Source organism: Pleurodeles waltl, chromosome 11 (genome assembly GCF_031143425.1).
Source record: "Pleurodeles waltl isolate 20211129_DDA chromosome 11, aPleWal1.hap1.20221129, whole genome shotgun sequence".
NCBI classification, from domain to species: domain Eukaryota; kingdom Metazoa; phylum Chordata; class Amphibia; order Caudata; family Salamandridae; genus Pleurodeles; species Pleurodeles waltl.
Window position 1 is genome coordinate 527708016 of NC_090450.1, and position 20779 is coordinate 527728794.

General features: G+C 41.2%; 1 protein-coding gene across 3 annotated transcripts in view; it reads right to left on the reverse strand.

The window, feature by feature from the left end:
• PLS1 (plastin 1) overlaps positions 1-20779 on the reverse strand; it is a 455585-nt gene that overhangs the window by 50746 nt on the left and 384060 nt on the right. For all 3 annotated transcript variants that reach the window (XM_069213917.1, XM_069213919.1, XM_069213916.1), the window contains exons 8-10: positions 16753-16895; positions 9358-9453; positions 7712-7904 (exon numbers count right to left, since the gene is read on the reverse strand). In XM_069213917.1, the coding sequence (XP_069070018.1) occupies positions 7712-7904; positions 9358-9453; positions 16753-16895 (432 nt within the window). The remainder of the gene's footprint in view (positions 1-7711; positions 7905-9357; positions 9454-16752; positions 16896-20779) is intronic.

The window sequence follows — 20779 nt, forward strand, 5'->3', positions numbered from 1 at the left end:
GTTTCCAGAATCTGTGTAATCACAGGGCAGTGCTGGGGGAAGGCAACTCTAGAAGAAGCCTATGTGGCCATCTTGTACATGCTAATGGCACTGGCGCAAAGAGCTCGGATTTCTTTTTCTTATAAATCTATTAATTTCTGTTAGCGGAAAGCCTCATAATGGACCTACTCCACATTTTTGATCACAGTGAAATTTAAGGAACTGTTGGAAAATGTAAAAAAAAACCTTCATAAGGAGCTGTATGCACAGTACAAAGCACTTCAGACAAAAAGGTATGAAGAAAGACCAGAAAATTTAATAACACACCACATCTATTTTGTTGCTAAAATCATAAACATAATGATCACTTTAGTTCCTGGATATTGAAGCCATTATTGTACTTTTATGAATTATTTGAACATAGACCTACCATCTTCAGCTAACGGTGCAGGCTAAGGGCTTAAACATGGCAAGCTCCCATTTTGAAATGAAAAAATCAGTAGCAATTTCAGACATTTTGGGGTTTTTGGCAGAAAGTGAACATGTTACGACGTTTTATGGGTATCTAGACTAGTATTTAAAAACGTTTTACATATGTGGAAGTTAAATGGAATTTATAAAGCATGCGTCTGGCCACAATGTAACAAAGCGTCCTATAGATGTGGGGTTTGAAGTGGGGGGGGGGCGAGAGGCTAACTTGGAATAAAAGGGCCAGTCCAATTGCAGCTCCACATACCAGACGCCTGTCTTGGTTCACATATCTGTGACTGCTAGCAACCCTGAAAACAACGAGCACGACTCTGAACTCCTATCACACAGAAAGGAGTGCAACTAATATTAGGTAAACAAAGAACTACGAATCAGGTGACTAACCCGTGAAAGTACCAAAACTTACACTGACATCCCTTCCTTGATATCTTTAGTGAAACAGATGAAGGGCACTGATGTAATCTAAACGTTTTGGAAAGAATACTGGAAAATAAAGGTCATCATTGAGGTAGAAAGCTAAACCCCCTTTCTGTACAGTGCAGGAGGGGGCCAGAGATCACATACGCCTATCAAAATAACCGTCAGCAAAAATAAAACGATTATATGTAGTTTCACGGTTTTAAGTGAAAAGCATCCACATACTAGTACGGCTTTACCTGAGATGTGACAAAATGGAACATTATCTTTATGTTTGTGGGTGCTGAACCATGATTAAAGGCACGCAAATGCCTCAAGAAATGATAAACTGCAAGGAAAATACCTAAGGCCAGGTTCTTCTGAAACTAAACGTTAAAGGGGAATGTATTCAAACGTTGCTTTAGCAGGCAAAAAAAAAGATCTTTGGAGGTACTAGAGATGTTCTATAAAATGCAGACACAGTAACCAGCTCCTGCTATAAATGTAACCGACATGCAGAAGGCTACAGAAAAGGTGAGGTCATGTAACAGAACATAAGGAATTATCTTTGAAACAACACCATTGGTGCAACATGAAATATACGGTATTTGGCACAAATGATTTATTCCACTAGACCATATCTTCCATGGAGGGGACAATACCTTTCACTGGAACAATCTAAATCAACGAATAATTACTCCTATTCTTGATAGCAGTAAATCACAGACAGTTTCCACAGTGGGAATGGGTCCTAGAAAAGTTTGTTAATACCCACAAACTAGTATGTTCATCGATGTTTCCAGACTCTCAAGGACATTCCCTACCCTCTGATAATATGATATAAAATTTCAGGAAAGGTGTGAGGGTCTCAGGCACTTAAACATTCTAAACGATTGTATTGTTTTGCAACAAGACAATAAAGGGCATCAGCACTTAACCATTCTCCATCTTCTTGCCCAACTCGGTGCTATGGATCACGAACCTGGTGGTAGACTTGTAAAAAAAGGTGAGTTACACATGTATGTTCAATTTACACTTCTAAATGGCATTGTGAACTGTCCCAGGGTTTTAGGCCATCAGCAGATTAGGAAAGCATTGTTGAATTTTTGTTGTGGATTGAGTTTGTGTTCCTGCATACTGATAGAGGTGTTATGCATTCAGTCTTCATAATATGCGTATTAACTCCCAAAAATGGTAATTGAATCATTCACACGAGAAGAAACAGAAAAGTACAAAAAAGTGATATGGGTCAAAAAATGTCAAACACAATCCAGTATAAAAACACAATCCTATACAATGCCACAGCAGATGATCTTTATGCCGCATTTGGAAGTACCATTTTAAATTAGATTCATAACTGATCCCTCCCACTGTTTGGTCTGTCAGATTTAGCAAAAACACACCACACTCTGCAGCACCAGATTGATCAGAGATGCAGGTTTTCAGCGTAGATGCTGTTGCAGGTAATTATTATGGTGCACGCGACAAGGATCATCCTTTGTGAACAGTGTATAATCAAAACAAACTGTGCAGCATTCACAGCAAATTCCATTGCACACTTGAATACTATACCTAATCTAGGAGGGGTCAAATCTGTGTCAGATAAGGCAAAAGAGGAAAGCACACCAACATCAATTTCATGACCAATGCACTTAGTGTGACCTCATATGTTTATTTTAACACAGTATGTAAGTTGGGTCCAACATGCAATGGTGCTGATTCACAAAAGGAAGTGCACAAACATGACCTGATTTTGCCAACATGCCCAAATAAAGCAATTCACAAATTCATATGTAAATGCATATCAGGGGGCTTGCGACCACAAATGTAGCAGTTCGAGGAAGGGATGTGGGCCTAGTCTGTTATGATGGCAGCAATCCGACATCATGAACCCAACCAAGCCAGGATGATGTTTTCAAGCTTGTACACTATATGCAAAGAGAAGTGGTGGTTGGAAATAAAAATATTTATTTTTCATAAGATCTGATTTGGTGTTCTGTAAGGTTTGGTTTGGTAGACTTTCTGGCCTTTGGCATGAAAAAGTTCAAGTGTCAAATATTTGTAACAGTTGTGAAAACATTCAACACAGAGTTGGTGGCAACACCTCTTGATTTGTCTTTGTACTGGGTGAGCACTTCATCAGTATAGGGAATGGTACCAAACAGATGTTTACTACTGAAAGGGAAGCCATGATGTCTTCTTTTGAAGAGATTGATTTGAATTGTGCCTGGCCTAAAAGACTAATCACAGAACTAATCTCCATATTCCTGTATCTGCAGAGTCACAGGACTACTCTAGAAATGATTTGTCAGTGTTTCTGGTGACTAAATAAGAAATTAATTTATGGTATTTTAAGTTTCCTACACTTCACATAATGTAGGTATATGACTTTAGTTAAGTGTAGAATATTTACTGCTGTGATGGCTCAACTACTATAGTGTTGCTTGTGTGCTTGTACAAGATTTATATCCAAGGTTTACAACAAGTGGTACACGCAGCTCTAATGCTCATCATTAGTTTGAGGCACTCTGACCACAGCTCGCCAAATCAGTGGCAATCCTAAAGTGTCCATGCACTATTCGCAGAGCACTCAATACATCAAACTCACTTACTTGATAATTATGCCAAACCTATTAAATAGGATTGACGATGAGCAGCAACTGTTTTACTAGCAACATACACATTTTCATGTATCTGTAGCTAGCAGGGATCCATCTTTTCAAGATATGAAGTTAATTGCAACCTTACTATTGCAGCCCTATCTGTGCACATGATAAATGGGTCATGACCTTAAAATCATCTCAAGAGGATCAATACTGCCATGTGTTTTACCTGCTTACGTTTACATAACCAGCAGGCAAATCTGCAGTAAAAGACGTGGTCAAGCATGCTGGCACAACACTGTTGAACTACATGATTTTGTTCTTAAAAAGTCAGAACAAATAACAGGTCGTGGGGCGCTTATGCTGACATGTTGTCAATATCCACTTCAAACCTGTCAATAAAAACGGAGAACTGAGAAGCAAGGTGAAGATGGGAGCGAAGCACTTTGAGCCACACACTGACATTTAAAGAGTAAAGGGCTTGTTGTATAAATCCTTGTACATTTCAACTATAATAATCATTAGCACACACATTTTGTTGTGAGCATGGGGCAAGACGAGAACTGAACCAGGTTATTATGCACTGAACTTATGTATATTCTGTATAGGTTTACCTTACATTATTAAAAGAAAGAAGTAAATGCAAAGCCATATAATGCATGAACTATTGACAGTCCTTCTGCCACTGTGAAAACTAAAATATAGGGTAGGTAAGGGTATACAGACTATGTGTGGCGTTTTTTATTGACGACTGACATTGTCCTGCCCGCTCTGCAGCACCTAATTAAGCAGCTCTGTAGTTGGAGATGGTGAAATGCCTCTGAGCAGGGGGGGAAGGGGAGCAAAGGTACTGGGGAGGCGGGACTCCCCATAAAAAACTAAAAAACGAAATGGCAATCACTGCTGGGCAAATACCGGCGATGAGAGTGTGTCTGTGTTTGCTCTTCAGTGAAATGACCACAGATCAAAGATAAGAGTGGACAAAATACATGTTTTTGAGAAAAGGGATGAGATCCAAGACACTAAGTATACCAGATCTAGCAATATTTGGAACAAATGCCCTCCAGTTACTTCCAAAAATCCAGGCCCCCCCTCCTGAGCAAGCCTTTCGTAAAAGGATCACATGCACAAAAGTATCAAAAGTTACTGACCACGCTCGTAATAGCCCACCAAACATAAAAGGGTGGACGTGTTGGGTCTTGATGCTGCATCCGCTCAGCAAGCACTGGTTTTCTTGACCATGTGATCAAGAAAACCAATCCCTTCAAAGTGATACTGGACCCATTCGCTCTTCAATGAATGTGAAAGACTACAATGCCATACAGGTTCTCCACACTGCAATGGTATAGATGACACTGTCTACATGGCTTAATGCCAGGTGTAAATATAATTTTGAAAATCTATGTAAACATTATATTTTGCTATGTTACTCCCTTGCTTTACTTTAGAAATCAGATTTCGTGGCTTCTGCAGCAGCCTGATAACTAAGCCGAGCCACTATGTGTTAGGTATAAAAGGATATCTACATTTTCCAATTGCTATATCTGTCACTCCAGTAAGGCAGCTGTCTCTGAGCAGGACCCTTGCACAGTTGCACATAGTAAAGTGGATGTTAATTTTTTACAGCTGTGGAAAGCAAGAATGAAGTATATATTTTTCCTATCGATTTCTATACCATGGCCTTTGATTTTAGATTATATACTTATCCAAGCCCCCCCTTTTGAGGGACTTGTTCCATATACATAAAGGGGGTGATTCTAACCTTGGCGGGCGGCTACTGCCGCCCGCCAAGCGGCCGCCATGCGGCCGCAATAACGCGGCCCCCAATCCAACATTCCCACTGGGCCGGCGGGAATGAGGCCGCAACACAGGAGCCGGCTCCTAATGGAGCCGGCGGTGTTGCGGCCGTGCGACGGGTGCAGTTGCACCGTCGCGCTTTTCACTGTCTGCCATGCAGACAGTGAAAAGCAGGCCGGGGCCCTGTTAGGGGGCCCCTGCACTGCCCATGCCAGTGGCATGGGCAGTGCAGGGCCCCCCAGGGGCCCCAGGACACCCCTTACCGCCAGCCTCTTCCTGGAGGTGTAAACCGCCAGAAACAGGCTGGCGGTAAGGGGGTCATAATCCCCAGGGCAGCGCTGCTTGCAGCGCTGCCCTGGCGGATTATCACCGCCGTGGGAAAATCGGCGAGACACCGCCGGCCCCGGCGGTGCGACCGCGGCTTTACCGCCGCGGTCGGAATAGGGAATGAAGCACCTCCAGCTTGTTGGCGGTGCTTCCGTCATTCTTGCCCTGGCGGTCCAAGACCGACAGGGTCAGAATGACCCCCAAAATGTCATGAAAGGTTAAACCTATACTTTTTAATAGGAACATATTTGTAGATTGGTATCAGAGTATGAAATATGAGCTCAACGAAGTGCATTTCAAATGACATGCTCATTTTACTATGTGATCACTCCTGAATCACACATCTGCAGGATCTGCCCGATATATGCAATTCGAAACAACTGATCACAATTGCAGAATGAGGGAACTACTGGGAACTGTAGAGGGGAACATCTGAGTTTCAATAATTTCCACAAGCAACTCAAAATTCAGAAAAAGGAACTAGGAGACTTATGAAGTATATTGCCACTGATATCCCATGGATATCCAGGGATGAATTTGAGAGGCTGGCTCTACTCTGCCGAGGTCTGATGGCACCATTTTGTATTCTGGGCGCATGAAACCCTGAGATGGCTTTTTTGCCACAAAGGTTAAGAATGGGACAGGAACTGAATAAATGTTCTGCAAAACTGGAAGTGAGAAAACTGGAAATTTTAATAGGATTTAGCTAGGCCTCATCACAGTAACTAACTGATTTAGACTGTGAATTACTCTTTCGCATTTCAGTCACGGAATCTGCCTTACATAGAGAGGGAAAACAACCTTCCATTCCTTAGGCACTCAAGTAACCTTGGCTGAGTGATTACCTACGTATTAGTCCATGTTGTCTCCAACGTTTTTTAAATATCTGCTCCAGCATTTTGCTCCAGGGCTAGTTTTGTTAGTCTCTTACTTCACAAGGGTAAAAAGGTGGAGGATCTACTATACACACCTGGTTGCCACTGTTGAGGATCCTTCCTTAGGCAGGGTGTGTAGAAAGAGTTCTAGGGCATAGGAGGTGGTTGATTGCCAGAAAGCATTCTGATGCACCAGTTGAAACTAGACATTCTTTTGTGATACGGAATCAACTTGTGGGACCTCTTTTGCAAGGAGACTTTGTTTTGCCATGGGGAGAAAATGTATACGGGTTTGTCTTTGTCAGAGTATAGCGGGTACACTTTTTCTGTCACTTAATCAATAAGGTGTTACCTCTGAGCCTCTCCTTATTGCTGATCCTGTGATTTACTCAATTGTTGTAAGAGTTTCTGTCCAAAAACTGTTGAATTCTGGAACATGACCACAGTAAATGAGTCTGTGCCCCATGTATACTACATCCCGTCCAGCATTCTCCAGCTCTGGTTGTGTATATGGTGTGTAGGGCTGTCAACATAATATTTTGAATCATTTTTCTCAACCATTAGCAAAAAACACAAAATTGTTTGCCCTCGCCAGAATTTAATCCTATTGCTCATCATCAAGTTATGCCCAGCTCCTTTCTTTATTATTTTTAAGTCACAAGAATTCCTTCATTCTGTGACAGTTTTCCCATTTGTTTTAATGTGTAGCTAACTTAGTTAGGACTTTTAAAATTTTCTCTCTAAACAGTACTGTCGTTTGTTAGTTGCTGCTCTTGCACTATAGGCATTTTCTCTGCAGAAGGCATTGCTGCTTGAGCCAGGCATTCAAAGTTAAGCCATAGATTCCTCACAGGATCTAGTTTGCCTTTGTAGGTTACATTTTTGGATCTTGTGGAAACTTAGTTACAGTTCTCAAGTCTGCAGCCTCTCGTCCCCAAAGTTTAACATTCCAAATCCCTATGTCTATTTCCAATATTAACTCCATTTCTGATGTACTTCAGCATGATCTGACACTCTTCATCAAGAAGCAAAGCGAATCCAATGTAAACGCAAGAAACTCGCAGACAATCAAATATCAAGAAAACGAAAGTCAATTGGTGTTACGTTTTTTAAAGGATTTTTGTAAATGTTTAACTTGCAATGGGTTAGGTATTATATAAGCTACTACTAAACCAGACACTGTTCAACATTTTCCTTATTAGTTAATGGTGATATACAAGATCCATGCTCTTTCATGCAACTCACCTTCCAGTAAATTGGCATAGTCGGAACTGTTGGGCTTGTTTAGGGCCGGGTACATGTTAAACAAGTTCGCCACAAAGGCTGTGTTGAGTTTAGTATTCCCAGCAACCACATCAGCCGGTGTAACAAACTGTCGGCAGCACATCCTGTCTGCTTGTTGAAGCATCAGCTCTGCCCTTCTCAGATCATTTTGTTCCTAACAAGACAAACAGCAATTCACATATTTAAGATTAACTTTTAATACGTGATGTTTACAGTTATGTGTCACTCTTGTAGATTATGGAGGCCAAAATAAAGCCACAGATAGTGTTGAGATATTTTGACTATACAAGGTCTTTGCATTGGAGGGAAAACATTTAACACAAAGGGACCCCTTGCAAGCTCCCCGTTATGTTCGTGGGGAGATACCAGGTCAGAAATAACAATACCCAGCAGTATCTCCCCGTGAGATAATGGGGATTCCAAGTTATTTTCCCCAGAATGAGGAATAACATGCAGACCCAGTAATACTGCATGTTTCCCCCTTTCCAGGGGTAATAACGGGTCCAAATCTGCAAACATTTACCACCTGCTTGGATCTTTTCATTTGCCCAAAGGGGGAGGGGCGAAAGTGGCAGGGTACCACAGGAGGGCAGATTCCTTTTTTACTTCAGCTGGGGGAGCTTCTGACCCACCGGCCCCGATGGAAGGATGTAGGTTGGGGGGAGCCAGGCACAGCAGCTGCCCGCAGCTCCTCAGAGAAGTTGGGCGCAATGCATCTGGGCCTGGAATGATCAGGTCTGAAGCTTGTGGACCCGATAATTCTAGACCTGGGCAACCTGGGCCGGATGTATTTGCCCCGAGCGGTGTCCCCCCTCCCACCCTCCGGTGTTAGGCCTATAGTGTTCATTTTACCATCCCTACTGTTTTCGCTTAGTCGCCTTGATATATATTTGTGAACTAGTGTAAAGCGGAAAGTGTACATTGTCTTTATTAAATGCTCAAAGTGCACACACAGGTTCCTTGTCCTCGAAGGCTACCTACTGGGGTGGAGTTATGACACTGAACATTATGAGAATAATAACACATTAATAACTATAATATACATTAGCACACACTACAAAGCAGGCTGCGCCTTAGCACTTAAATAATACATGTTAAGTGCCAACTCAGTGAACTCCTTTTATCAGCCTCTGATCCATTAAGAATAAAATCAGCTCTGCCAGGGTTGAAACATGGAGCTTACATTTACTAACACAATTCTGCAATGGCTGCTTAAACCATATAAAGATCTTTCAGTCCTACGAGAGACCTCCAGGAAGGATTAAAAATATTCAGTGGTACTGCTTTGCAAGGAGTGTCTCTCCCCCAAAATGTGCTTTCAGTTGAGGGGATCCATGACTACAGTTCAAGCGTTGCAGCACTTAATATACCTGATATGTATTTTTGTGGGTAAATCCTCCTTCAGGACCATCAGTGGAGTTCTTATTTTATAATCTCATCCAGAATCACAACTCAAGCATGTGGATGTACAAACAGTAATAATTTCTCAGACATGTGCCAATGTCAAAGGAATCTCACAGTCGAAGATCACCTAAAGTCGGATATGGGTAGAGTCCTATAGAATCTACTGACCACCAATTCACAACTTAGAGGATGAAGATACTTACGTTAAATCCTGAAAAGTCGATTTCAACTGGGATGCCATCATCCTTGCCTCCTTTGGGTGCAATCTGCTTCAGAAGTTGAAAATATGCTCTGGAGTCCTGAAACAACAATACAGTCAGAGAGTAAGATAAAGGCATGTTCACACCACCATGTCCACCTTTGAAACATCACTGCACTGGGATTCCTGAAACCATGGAAAATTAGATCGACTGGTACACGCGGGTCGTGCGGTGACCCCTTACTGTTGAGTACTAGCCAAAAGTTAGCTTAGTTTATTATTTTATAATTCCAGCCCAAAGGACATATAACAGCAAACAAAATATAACTATTTTCAATTTGTTTAGCGCTGCAAAAAACCTAGAATGAATTAATGGGTAATACAAAGATTGATATGTTTTTTCAGTTTCCATTATAATATAGCACACATAATTAAAATAAATAACTATTCAAACTTTTACGGCAACATAAAATTATGTATGCACTATTCCTCAAAAGTATCTACTACAGTTCCGGATATATTCTCCAATATGTGTGCAGGGCCGCAGAGGCCTTCTTTTCATATTGGGCACTGGCTGAAGCCTTTGGAGGTCAGTTCATAGGGGAGGAGACGCTCCTGGTACCTCAGACACTGTCCCAAGGTCCCCGAGAGTAGTTGCGGCAGGCACGGGGAGGCCTGCAAGAGAAATAGGGAGGGAGTGGGAGGACAGAGAGAAAGCGATAAGATAGGGAGAAGAGAGCGAGAAAGGAGGAAACAGAGAATGGATGGATAAAAAGAGAGAGATTGTACAAGGAGATTAAGGGAGCGGGCAGGTTTGAGCATTTTTGGCATGGCTGCTTTAAGTTCCTCAGTCCGGCCCTGGTTGTGTGGTACCACTTAATATTTCACTTACCTAAACCTGTGTGATGTGTGTTATTCTATAGTTTAAGCTGTATGACTGCTTCTACCACGTCCTTTCCTCTAGCTGGATTTGTCAAAATATAATTGAGTTTAGAATGAATGTCCAAATATAATTGAGTTTGGAATAGATGAGCTGAGACCAGCCATGCCCATATCTGTAAATGTAAATAGCACTCAGTACCAGACAGCACCTTCCCATTTAAAGCCATGGTGTTATCCAGTCCCTTTGGATCAAGAACAGTGAGTAGCAAACCCACTGCTACCTATCTTTTCAGAGTTGACACTGACAGACAGCGCATAAGTAAGTAACCTGGTGCACTGTTGCATCATGGGGATTGCAGTCCACAGACCTGTTCCTCTTGCTGGAGATTGGCCTCTTTCGTACTACAACTCCCAGAGGGCATTTTGAAGAGCACATGAGGCTGGGCGCAGTGACACAGGAGATACGTTTGCTGCAGCCTCAGACAGTCAGTGCACTAGAGATTCACCAGTTTCAACTATTTGTCACAATGTCTCTGTTTGTTTCCTACTTTCATATAACTGCCAACTCTGACCTGATGGCTTTGGACCACTTTACATGGGCTTAGGTTAAACAAGGTTGGGTTTAATGTTTTCTTCTTTTAGGTGCTAGTGCAGGTGTTTTAATTAGACATTTATTAATGAGTGTTATGTATTTTGAATAATGAGTTTCGTAGAAAATGAATAACGTAGAAAAATAATGCAAGTATTTGAAAATGTGACCTCGAAGAATGGCAACCAGTGTTCAGGAAATGTACTAATCAATGATTAATACTTATGAAATATTGAATATGTACTAGATTAATGTAGTAATATGTCATATTAAGGATTATGAAGTATGCTCTATCTTTATTAATTGTAGGCCTTAACTTTGCGAGTGTCTTGGCCTAGTTTTGCCAGGCCTCATGCAGAAGCTGAATTTCTTAGCGGTTAATAAAAAAATGCTGACCAAGTGACTTAAACTGTGAAATGTCCATTGTCTTGTTAAAAGTGCTTAACAGAAGCTTTTCGTGAGAACCGACTGCAAGGAGATGATGTTCCTGCTAGAGTAACAACTTATGTGTAATGTGTGCAAGATGTACTTTCCAAGGATGAGAACAATGACGACACTGACTGGAGCTGAAGATGCAACAATATTGTTACCTGACGAGCCGGATGATGAGGACATCATAAAGTGAACCAATCAACTTCATGTGAACAGAAATCTATTAGAATTCATAGATTTAGTGTAGAAATATTATTGGATAAAGTATAAATGTACGATTAACTGACCAATAGGGAATTAGGGGATAGTTTAAGTGACTTTGATATAACAATATAACAGAGGAGAATTATCCACTGACTAGAGTTTTGAGATGCAGAGACTATAGAGGAGAGATTCAATATTCATTCTGTCATTGGGCTCATACTCTCTGACTGAGAGCCTGATGTTTTGCTGATCGACTGATGACCTAAGAACGAAGACTAATTCTGCTTTGCTGACCCATACCGAGGATAGGTAGATATGATGATACATGACTGTTATTCATTTTATGCTTTTTTTCTTTCTAGGTATCAACTGCGCTGTTTTGACAGATCCGTAGCTAGATGTTTTTCTACATTTGTGTTCTAAATTGTTTTGCATAAAGCCCAACATGCTGATGCTAATCTGACATTAGTTAAGGGCACTCACAAATGACTGAAAAATTATAGGGACTACTGATTGATGAGATATTTTGCTGAATTCCATGTATGTTATAATCTTGTCACAGCTGACTCTATTAATTGATTTGTACTGTCACTTTAGAATGTGTAGTGGTTCAAGCTGTGATTAGATTGCGTTTCTTCCGCCACTTTGCACAACCAGCATAGTTCATATATGTGTTTAGTTTGATTTTGAGATTGATCTACATGACTTTAGTATTGTTAATATAAGGGAAATAAACTTACTAAACTTTTACTAAAGGTGTGGTTATTCATGGCTGAAAGGTCATGGTGCGTGACATTTACTGACTCCATTGATTATTGATTTAGTGATTACTAATGATTGTTGATTATTGTGTATTGATTATTGATTTATGTACTGGAGCTATGGTAAGAACTTCTTAACAGTAGTCAAAAGGTTCATCGACCTATTCACGTCCCCTTGTAAGCTTACTTATTAAGGTCTGACGTGCTAACATAGGTACAGGGAGGCACTGGGACTCGAACCTTGTTCCCCAGTTCCAAAGTCGGCACCTCTGCCCATTAGGCAACATCTCCTCTTTTCTTCCATGCTTTTCTCTTAACTAGGAATAACAGAACAGTATTTACTTGTTATCAGAATCTAGCACCACTGGGTAAGAAGTGAATCAATGTTTAGTCTGATCCCTTGTGGGCAATTCTTAGTTCTACCTTTGTATTTGGATCACTAAAAGTGATCACGGTGGAATCCATTGATTCCAGTTTTAATCCTTCAGGAGGTTGCTCCGTGGCAGATGGTGAAGCTGTTTGAGGCAACTATATACAACGGCTCTTTCTTAGTTCTAGGGAAACACGCTATCTACACAATTCATTTTAGTGCCCATATAAGTGCAAGTATTTGCACTTGTTAGAGAATGTTATCCATCTTTCACTTCACCTCTCTTTCTCTAACCCCTTCCGTTGTCTACTCTCTGTGACTATCTCGAGAGCTCTCATGTTTCCAAGTTCATGTGTGAGCACCTTATCCAGTACATATTTTATCTTTAGATTCTGGTACGTAAAAGTTCTGGATTCATAACGGGAGGATCAGGACTAAAAATCCCAGAATCCAAAGCAATTACCTGGACTTGAAGTTGAAACTGTACATGGCACAGGGAAACCTGAGCCCTCTCTCTCTCTGTCACTCTCTCCTGCATGCACTCCCCTTTCTTTTTCTGCTCCATCCTGTTCTTTTTCTCTGCCCTTAGCTTTCTGCCCCCCTGCTGTCTTTATCATTCTCTTTTTTTCATTCACTCACCCCTTCTCTAGTTACTCTTGGCTACAACCAATCATGGTGTAAGCAGAGGCCCGGCCATTTATGGGGTCGGCTGTGGAAGTGACTATTTTTCTGGGGTCTGTGAGGGACTATGCATAGTCCCCTAATCTCATGCTATCTATAGTGTGCAAGAGGTGTCAGCAGCACTATGGTCATATGGTTTCACAGTTAGACATGTACAGTAAGGAACCATATTATGTGCTCTGTCACTTGCGAAATGGAAGGGAGTCAGCGTTATCATTTTATCCTGTTTAACTTACACCTTAGCTCCTCTCTCCAGACTATACCAAGCAATGTATTAACCTTGGCCGCAAGCTACTAGAACGAGCTGCTCAGCTTGAATTAAAAAGGCCATCTTTGGAATGATGACACAGTACTTCTCAGAACCAAAGTGGACGCCAAACAAAGCGCCATTTTAAAATTACTATTTTTGGTGCTGGTTAGAGAAGCATGACTGGGTAAAAAAAAATAAAAAAATCCAGTTCAGTGGACGGCCTCTTGAAGAAAATATAATGAAAGTAGAGGACCTTAATACCGACCTCTGATAGAAGTGCTGTGCCCTGGTTATGGCACTTCCCTTTTTACTGGGCCTATTTGTAAATGGTGAGAGAAAGCGCACCATACAAGTGAGGGAAGATCATTTAAACAGAGAGGAAATATGTCTAAATCAAATTGCAAACCAATGTGCAATTTTAGCAAATTTATCAGGGAACTTTTTTTGTAGAAACATTGTTTGCCACCTGTTTTTTGACTTCGATTGCAACACCTGAAACCTCTGGGGAAGGTAATCATCAGTGAGAAAGACCTTTACGTTTTGGATTATTATATGAGTACTCCTCAAGAAATGCCATTGTTCTTTGCCCCAACTGTATTAAAATGTTGCTGTAAAATGCATCCTTTGCCCCCCCCGCTTAGAAACAATTCTCGAGGGGAAGCTAACTTCCACAAGCCTCGTTAAGAAGAATAAGGCTCACTGTCTTGCCCATATCTATTCAAGATATTGTTTCAAGTGTGTGTATGGGAGGAGGGTACTTATTTCTGGCTGATCTAACAACTGCAGAGAGATTGACATTGTCCATTCTATATTCTCAAAATAAGTGATTTCTTATTCTTAAAATGGAAGTCAAAACAGACTATTCATGTAATGGATATTTAAATCTAGAGAGCTCAAAACAAACTACTGGTGATGTGTTAACAGACTGTAACTAGTGCTTAATTTGTAAATAAATACACAAATAAGTGCAGCAAACAATGTTTTTCATGGGCGCTCTCAGCTGCCAAATGCAGGGGTTGTTGACTACTAAGTTGCTTAATCTTGATTCCACCTCAGGCCTCGTTCGTCTACCACCCTACACTCCATGTGTCTTCATCTCACACGTTCTTTTTATCCATTTTTCCTCTTGACAATGTTTTCCTGTCTTCCCCCCCTATGCTTCTCTCTTGCTGTGTCAAATTTTGATGATGAAAAATAAGTCCTGGTCCATAAAATTGATCGTGGGTTTTGACCACAGGCAGCCACTGGCAGAAAATAAGCAATGGCATTATAGAAATGTTTAATATTCACATAAGTGTCTCCCTAAAAGAGAATCAAATATATACTAGAAAAGCAAATCAACTCCACAAATAAAACAAATACCACATTGCAGGCTGCGATGCAACTACAAGAGAAAAATGTATCCAGACTTTATGAACGAAGATCAATTCCACTTCCTCAAAATTATTTTTAGGCAATCTTTCCTGAAAAATGTTGTTAAAGCTGTCCAGACAATTAACTTGAGTATTAATGATCCCTCTTGTTTCCGATAGAAGTAAATTATTTTACTTGATTATTTCACTGAAAGGTGAATTGAATATCATCCAACCAACAAAATCTAGCCTCTGCTCACATTTATTAAAGGTTCGAATGGATAGACCTGGAACTTACTCGCAGAAGACGCAACTTATTAACTAAATGATCGTTCTGTCTGGCTTATAACTGCATTTATGGTTTCCTGACAACATACTGCAAAAAAGTGATATACGTGACATACTCCAATAAAAGCGATGGATCATTTGTCATCTAAATTGAGGGAGCTTCAAATAATATTTGCTCATGTATTTTTTAAATCTAGGTTTAGGCTGAAGAGACATAGGGCTTGAATTTGAGTTTGGCAGATGGGAATTCTGTCACAAATGTGACAACTATCTCTTTGGTCCTATTACAAGTGCACTATATCCTTATTAACTTGTAGTAAGGTGGGTAGGATAGCCGTTACATCTGTGATGAGGTACCCATCCACCAAACTCTAGATCAGGCCCATAGACTAATGTTTTTTCATAAGGAAGTTTTCTCATTTCAGTACAAGCGCCAATCCAACAATGCAATCCTACACTAGACTAGAATAACATCAACATTTGCCTGACAGTTACTTGTTCTCAAGGTGCTCTCATTTGATCCCATATGAGGCTAAAAAACTACATTCCATTTAATGTTGTTTTTGGCCCTTGAACATCATGTGTAGGCATTCAGTAAATACAGTGGCATGGCCCTAAAATCTCAGAGAAAAGCATTCAGTAAATGCAGTGTTATGCAGGTTTACATATGCATTTTATATATGCTTATTACACAGACTGCTTCATGGGTTTGAATGAATGTATTAATCAACTCATGCAGTGACCATAAAAGGCATGCTGGTCCAATAAACTTAACTTCCACCAGGAAGTGACACAGCAGAGCGAGAAAGAAGTAATGACCAGATTTTAGGAGCTTTCTGAAAAGCCACATGGTTGTCGGATCTGATAATAGAGAGTTTAAGGGAGGTTCATAACTTGGCAGATGTGTAAGAAGAGGGGCTCCTGCCAATGCAGTGGAATTGGACACGAGGAAGGATCAATATTTAAGCAAAGGATGATCCAAATATCCTCGATTGGCCACAGTGATGAACTCTATGGCAAAGAGAGGCCCATTCTCGTGAGCTGCCTTGAGACCGATGTACAAGTTTCTCAATAACATCCTTTTACAAGCAGAGAGCCACTGGTGGTTTGTAAGATGAAAGGAGTGTGTTCCCTTCGAGGAAGCCCTATAAGTAATCTCACTGCTGTGCTTTGTATAGGTTGCAGCCTAAATAAATGTGTTTCTGTAGACAGCACAAAAAGAAACTATGGCCTGGATGGCGATCTTTCTGGAAGACACACAGAGAAGAGGGAGGATTGTTAGAGACCTCATTGTCAATCCAGAAGGTACTTGAAGCAAATGGAAGCATCAGCCAGGCAAGGCTCAGGGGTGGGAACTATGACCTACATGGCGTGGACACTTCCGGACACAAATTGGGCATATCTCCAGGGAACAGCACATTACACATTCCTTAATGTTGGGAAAATGCTGTCCAAAAATATAGTTTATGAAAATGGTAAGCTAATGTGCTTCCATCGTACCCTATTTGCCTTTTTATGTCTATTTACACCCGGATAGAGTATTATAATTTGCCAGATTGGCAACCTCTTTAGACATGCACTCAAACCTACCTTTATGTCATGATTGAAATTGTTGATTTTTTGCCATTCTGCATTCTCCAGGTGGTAGTTGACCCAGCGCAGCAGCAGATCTTCTGGGGACAGCGTCATCAAGTGGTCTAGTTCTTCCCCTTCACTTAGCAAGGCAATCAGGGCTACAATTTAAATACAAAAGCAGATAAAAACGGAGTCAAGCTTATGGTCACCTGGAAATGAGTAAAAACAGAAAAACCCAAACCTTGTCTATATCATGGAGGATCCAAAACAATGGTTTCTACTAATACTATACATCACCATGCCTGTGGTCGTCAAATGACCGACGTCTCTGTGCAGTGTACCAGATGCATTTCGTATGCCACGTCCCTTGCAGCATTTGTAAGTATTAAACTAGCATTGGCAAATCCAATAAGACTGGCTTCTTTAACAGGGGAATGTTTAGGAAATGTAGGGCAAGTGTATGTGTCTTCGCGCAGTTGTCCTACAAAGAAAATCCCTTAATGGAGCTGGTGGTCACCAAGATCTGCAGGAAATCTCAGAGAGGTGCAAGGTCTGGCTCTTTAGAAGATCTGACAATGAAGATGTTCAGCTGGGTGGTACTTTACAGCAAGGTATCTGGGGGAAAGCGCCTCCTTGTAGACTGAGCATGCCAGGATTTCCTTCCTGTCCAGAATCCACCTTTGATCTTAGGCTTTTTAATAAGTCAGCTACCCCTAGTGGATCTGCTTGTGATAAAATAGAATGCTCAGACCCTCATATATGCTCAAGGGCATCCTTTGGCAGTATTTTTGAGTAGGAAAGACTATATACCTCATGTACTGTCCTCAGCAACATCCTGCCTTTGTGTATTGTATTCTTGACGACCTTGTATGTTTTACCACAGCGCTCCTGATTTCAGTGAGTCCACCGTTTGTGAGCCACAATAATGTTGTTAACCCCAACAGGCAAATACGTTTCAATGGGCTATACCTAATACATGTATCTTGACTCAGCGTGAAGGCTGACTACTTTTCCATAGTCAGGCTACAGTAAAAGTACCTCGTAGCCAACTGGTACGTAAGAAGAGGGAGAGGCTTATTTACCTGTACTTCTAGGAGAGATGTCTATCAACATTCTTGGTAAGGTTGTACAGTGTCACAAAAATGACTTCCCTCGCTTTCCCTGGAAAGTACTTGGTGTAGTGGGGTTGCAAATGGTGTATAGAGATTGCCTGTGAATGGTGTTCTCTAAAAGGAAGGGAAGACAAGATCGTGGTTCCATGCAAGAGTCATTCTCACGTCCATATCCTTGGAGCAGTATCTAGTGCCTGGACCCCACATAGATAACAAAAACATTGTCTGGCCTACACATCGTTTGCAAAAATATCACTCCATCAAGTGTAGACTTTCTTGTATTAACTCTGTTGGGGAGATATTTTTGTAAACATTTATGACATTATATTTCAGGCCTCAATATTCCGTACTATATGCCTTAGGGACCACTACAGTGCTTCACTTGTTTGGCTTCTGGGCTGCAATTAGCATTCCTATCAGAAATCTTTCCCAAAGTGGTTTAGCCGCTTAGTCAATCCTGTCCCCAAATCGATCTAGTCATACAATACACTAGCTTGGGATGTCTGCTCTATGCCTTCTTAAATACACCTTCTCATGGCTACCCAATGCCTCCATCTTTATATTATGCTACAAGTTAAGCAGCAATAGGTGAGACTCTGCTCAAGATCTCTGTATTGTCTCTCTCAGACACATGCTGCTCGTCATTTTATGATGCCACGTCCCACCAGTATATGCATGCTTAGAAAGATATCCTATGAACTGAATGACTAGAAATATGGATTTTGAACTTGGCATACTCCAAGACTGGACCTCTTGGCAACCACCCCTACAGTGCAGCAAGTTTGCCAAAAATAATGGCCCTCTTGACAGTTCATTCGTTTTAGGAAGAAGCTCCGCAGACCAACTCAAAAAATAATTCTGACCAGAATGTTGTGTTCCTATTTATTTCAAGTCTAGGTCTAATGCTATGGGCATACAAAGTCCCTGTTCCTCCTCAAGCTGCCCTGGTTTAGATGGCAAATAAAAGGTTCATCTGACTCAGGCCTGTATGCAAGATAACTTAAGATACTGAGCCTGCCCAAAAGCCATAAGGATCAGCACCCCAGTTAGCTGTACCTAAATTAAATGTTAACTTCATCTCAGTCCCAGGTGATGACGATGTCTGGGGTCTATCAGAAGACGATCAGAGGAATGTTACAGATAGTGAGCCTGAACCACTCACTGTCCTAATGAACCCATGTATTACTCTTTCCTAAGCCTACTCTAGAAACCAGTTGGTGTTCTGCTGGCTAAAGCTGGTACTTTTGATTCCAAAACCAGATGTGCCCTCAAATTAAGACATTAATTGCCAGTATTATGAACATGATATGTAAAGGGCTCCTAGACTCTAGTCCTAGACAAGTATCACAACAGTACTCCTTTGAACCTTGGGGCAAGGATACCTGAAATACTTGAAACATCAGTTTGTAGATTTGGGATAATGACCACAACATTGCTTCGACCCACTGAGCTATCTTACTTCAACTCAGTAGAGAAGAAACTAGAAAACAGAGAGATTGATGCTGGCCCTGAAATATTCAGACAACCATACTGTATTCACTGAGACTGCGGGAACTCTAGTATAGTAGACCTGGCAAGGTTCAGAGAAATCTGAGTTCTTGTGATCCCTTTCTATTAACTAGCATTGCCATTGGAACCCTATATTATCATCATCTATCTTTGCTTAGATCTGTAAATGGTGATTTAAAGAATGACCTGTACATTAAAAGCTGTAGCTCTGACTGTACAGTGGTGCTTAATGATTGTTGCACTAAATCTAGGCTCCAAACACTCCTCCCTGCTAAAAGATAGCCTTTACTGCTCGACCACCCTATCCCTCGATATTCAAAACTCAGACAATAAGTGGAATCCAGGGGTGTATTGGAATAGTAACCCAGCCATTGGGAGATCGGTGGCAAATGACAGCTACTGAAGGGATGGGCTTCCTACAACCAACTGATTCCTTTGTGGTAGGAGAAAAGCTATGACAGGCCCTTTGTTCATCTATCAATTTTCTGAGATCCTGGCAAAGGATTGGAGGGAGAGGACGTTGCTGATACTGCTGTTTCTCTGGTCAATTTTCATATCATAGTTTTTCATTGTGATTCTCGATGGATTGTGCCACCATCTCTAACTTTATTCTAGCTCCCTCTTTGCCTCGGGCATGACTCATTATCTTCACCTCTCAATATCGAAATTGGAGATTATTCCTTAAACAAAGCAAATTCTATAGGAATGTAACGAATGCTACACAGCAGTCTTGCTGCCAAACAATGCCCACAACCTCATCTGTGGAGTTCAGCAAGGATCCTTCCTGAGCCCAACCCTCTTCAACCCATACATGATACCTCTAGCCAGCATCATCTGCTTTCACAACATCAACATCTTCTCATGTCTTCCACAGGTCCAGCACTGTTCTGGTATCCAGGGGTGTCACCGTTATGCCCAGTGCCAGCCTGAACATGGAGTGCAATTGTTTGTCCACCCCTAAAACATTTCTGGTGCAGCTCTCCCTTTCCCACTTGAATTGGAACCAGCCAGACTGGTAGGACAAAAGGCAGGGAAGGCCCAGGTGTGAGCTGCATATGCCAGTGACAGGGTAGGCATGCTCTGAAGCTCGAGAAGATGCTGGGCACAGCCCCAGGCTCTCCTACTCAAGGGAGAAAAACACCATCCCACAACCAAAGCCCTTTGGCCACCATGAGGGGTCAACTGGATACTGGCAGGAAAGCCTTTTGGTTTTGGGTAGAAAACAGATAACTTTTTTAAAGTGCCTTTTCCTTCATAATAATATAATATCTGACCGTACCATTAAATTAGGATTACAAATCTATTAAAATGAGTCCTTGAACCATTTTTCTAGCTATTCATAAACTACATTCAGCACTTATTAAATGTAATAGTGTAAACCAGTGCTGCCCTATGAGAGCCAGCCTCACCATAGTGAAAAA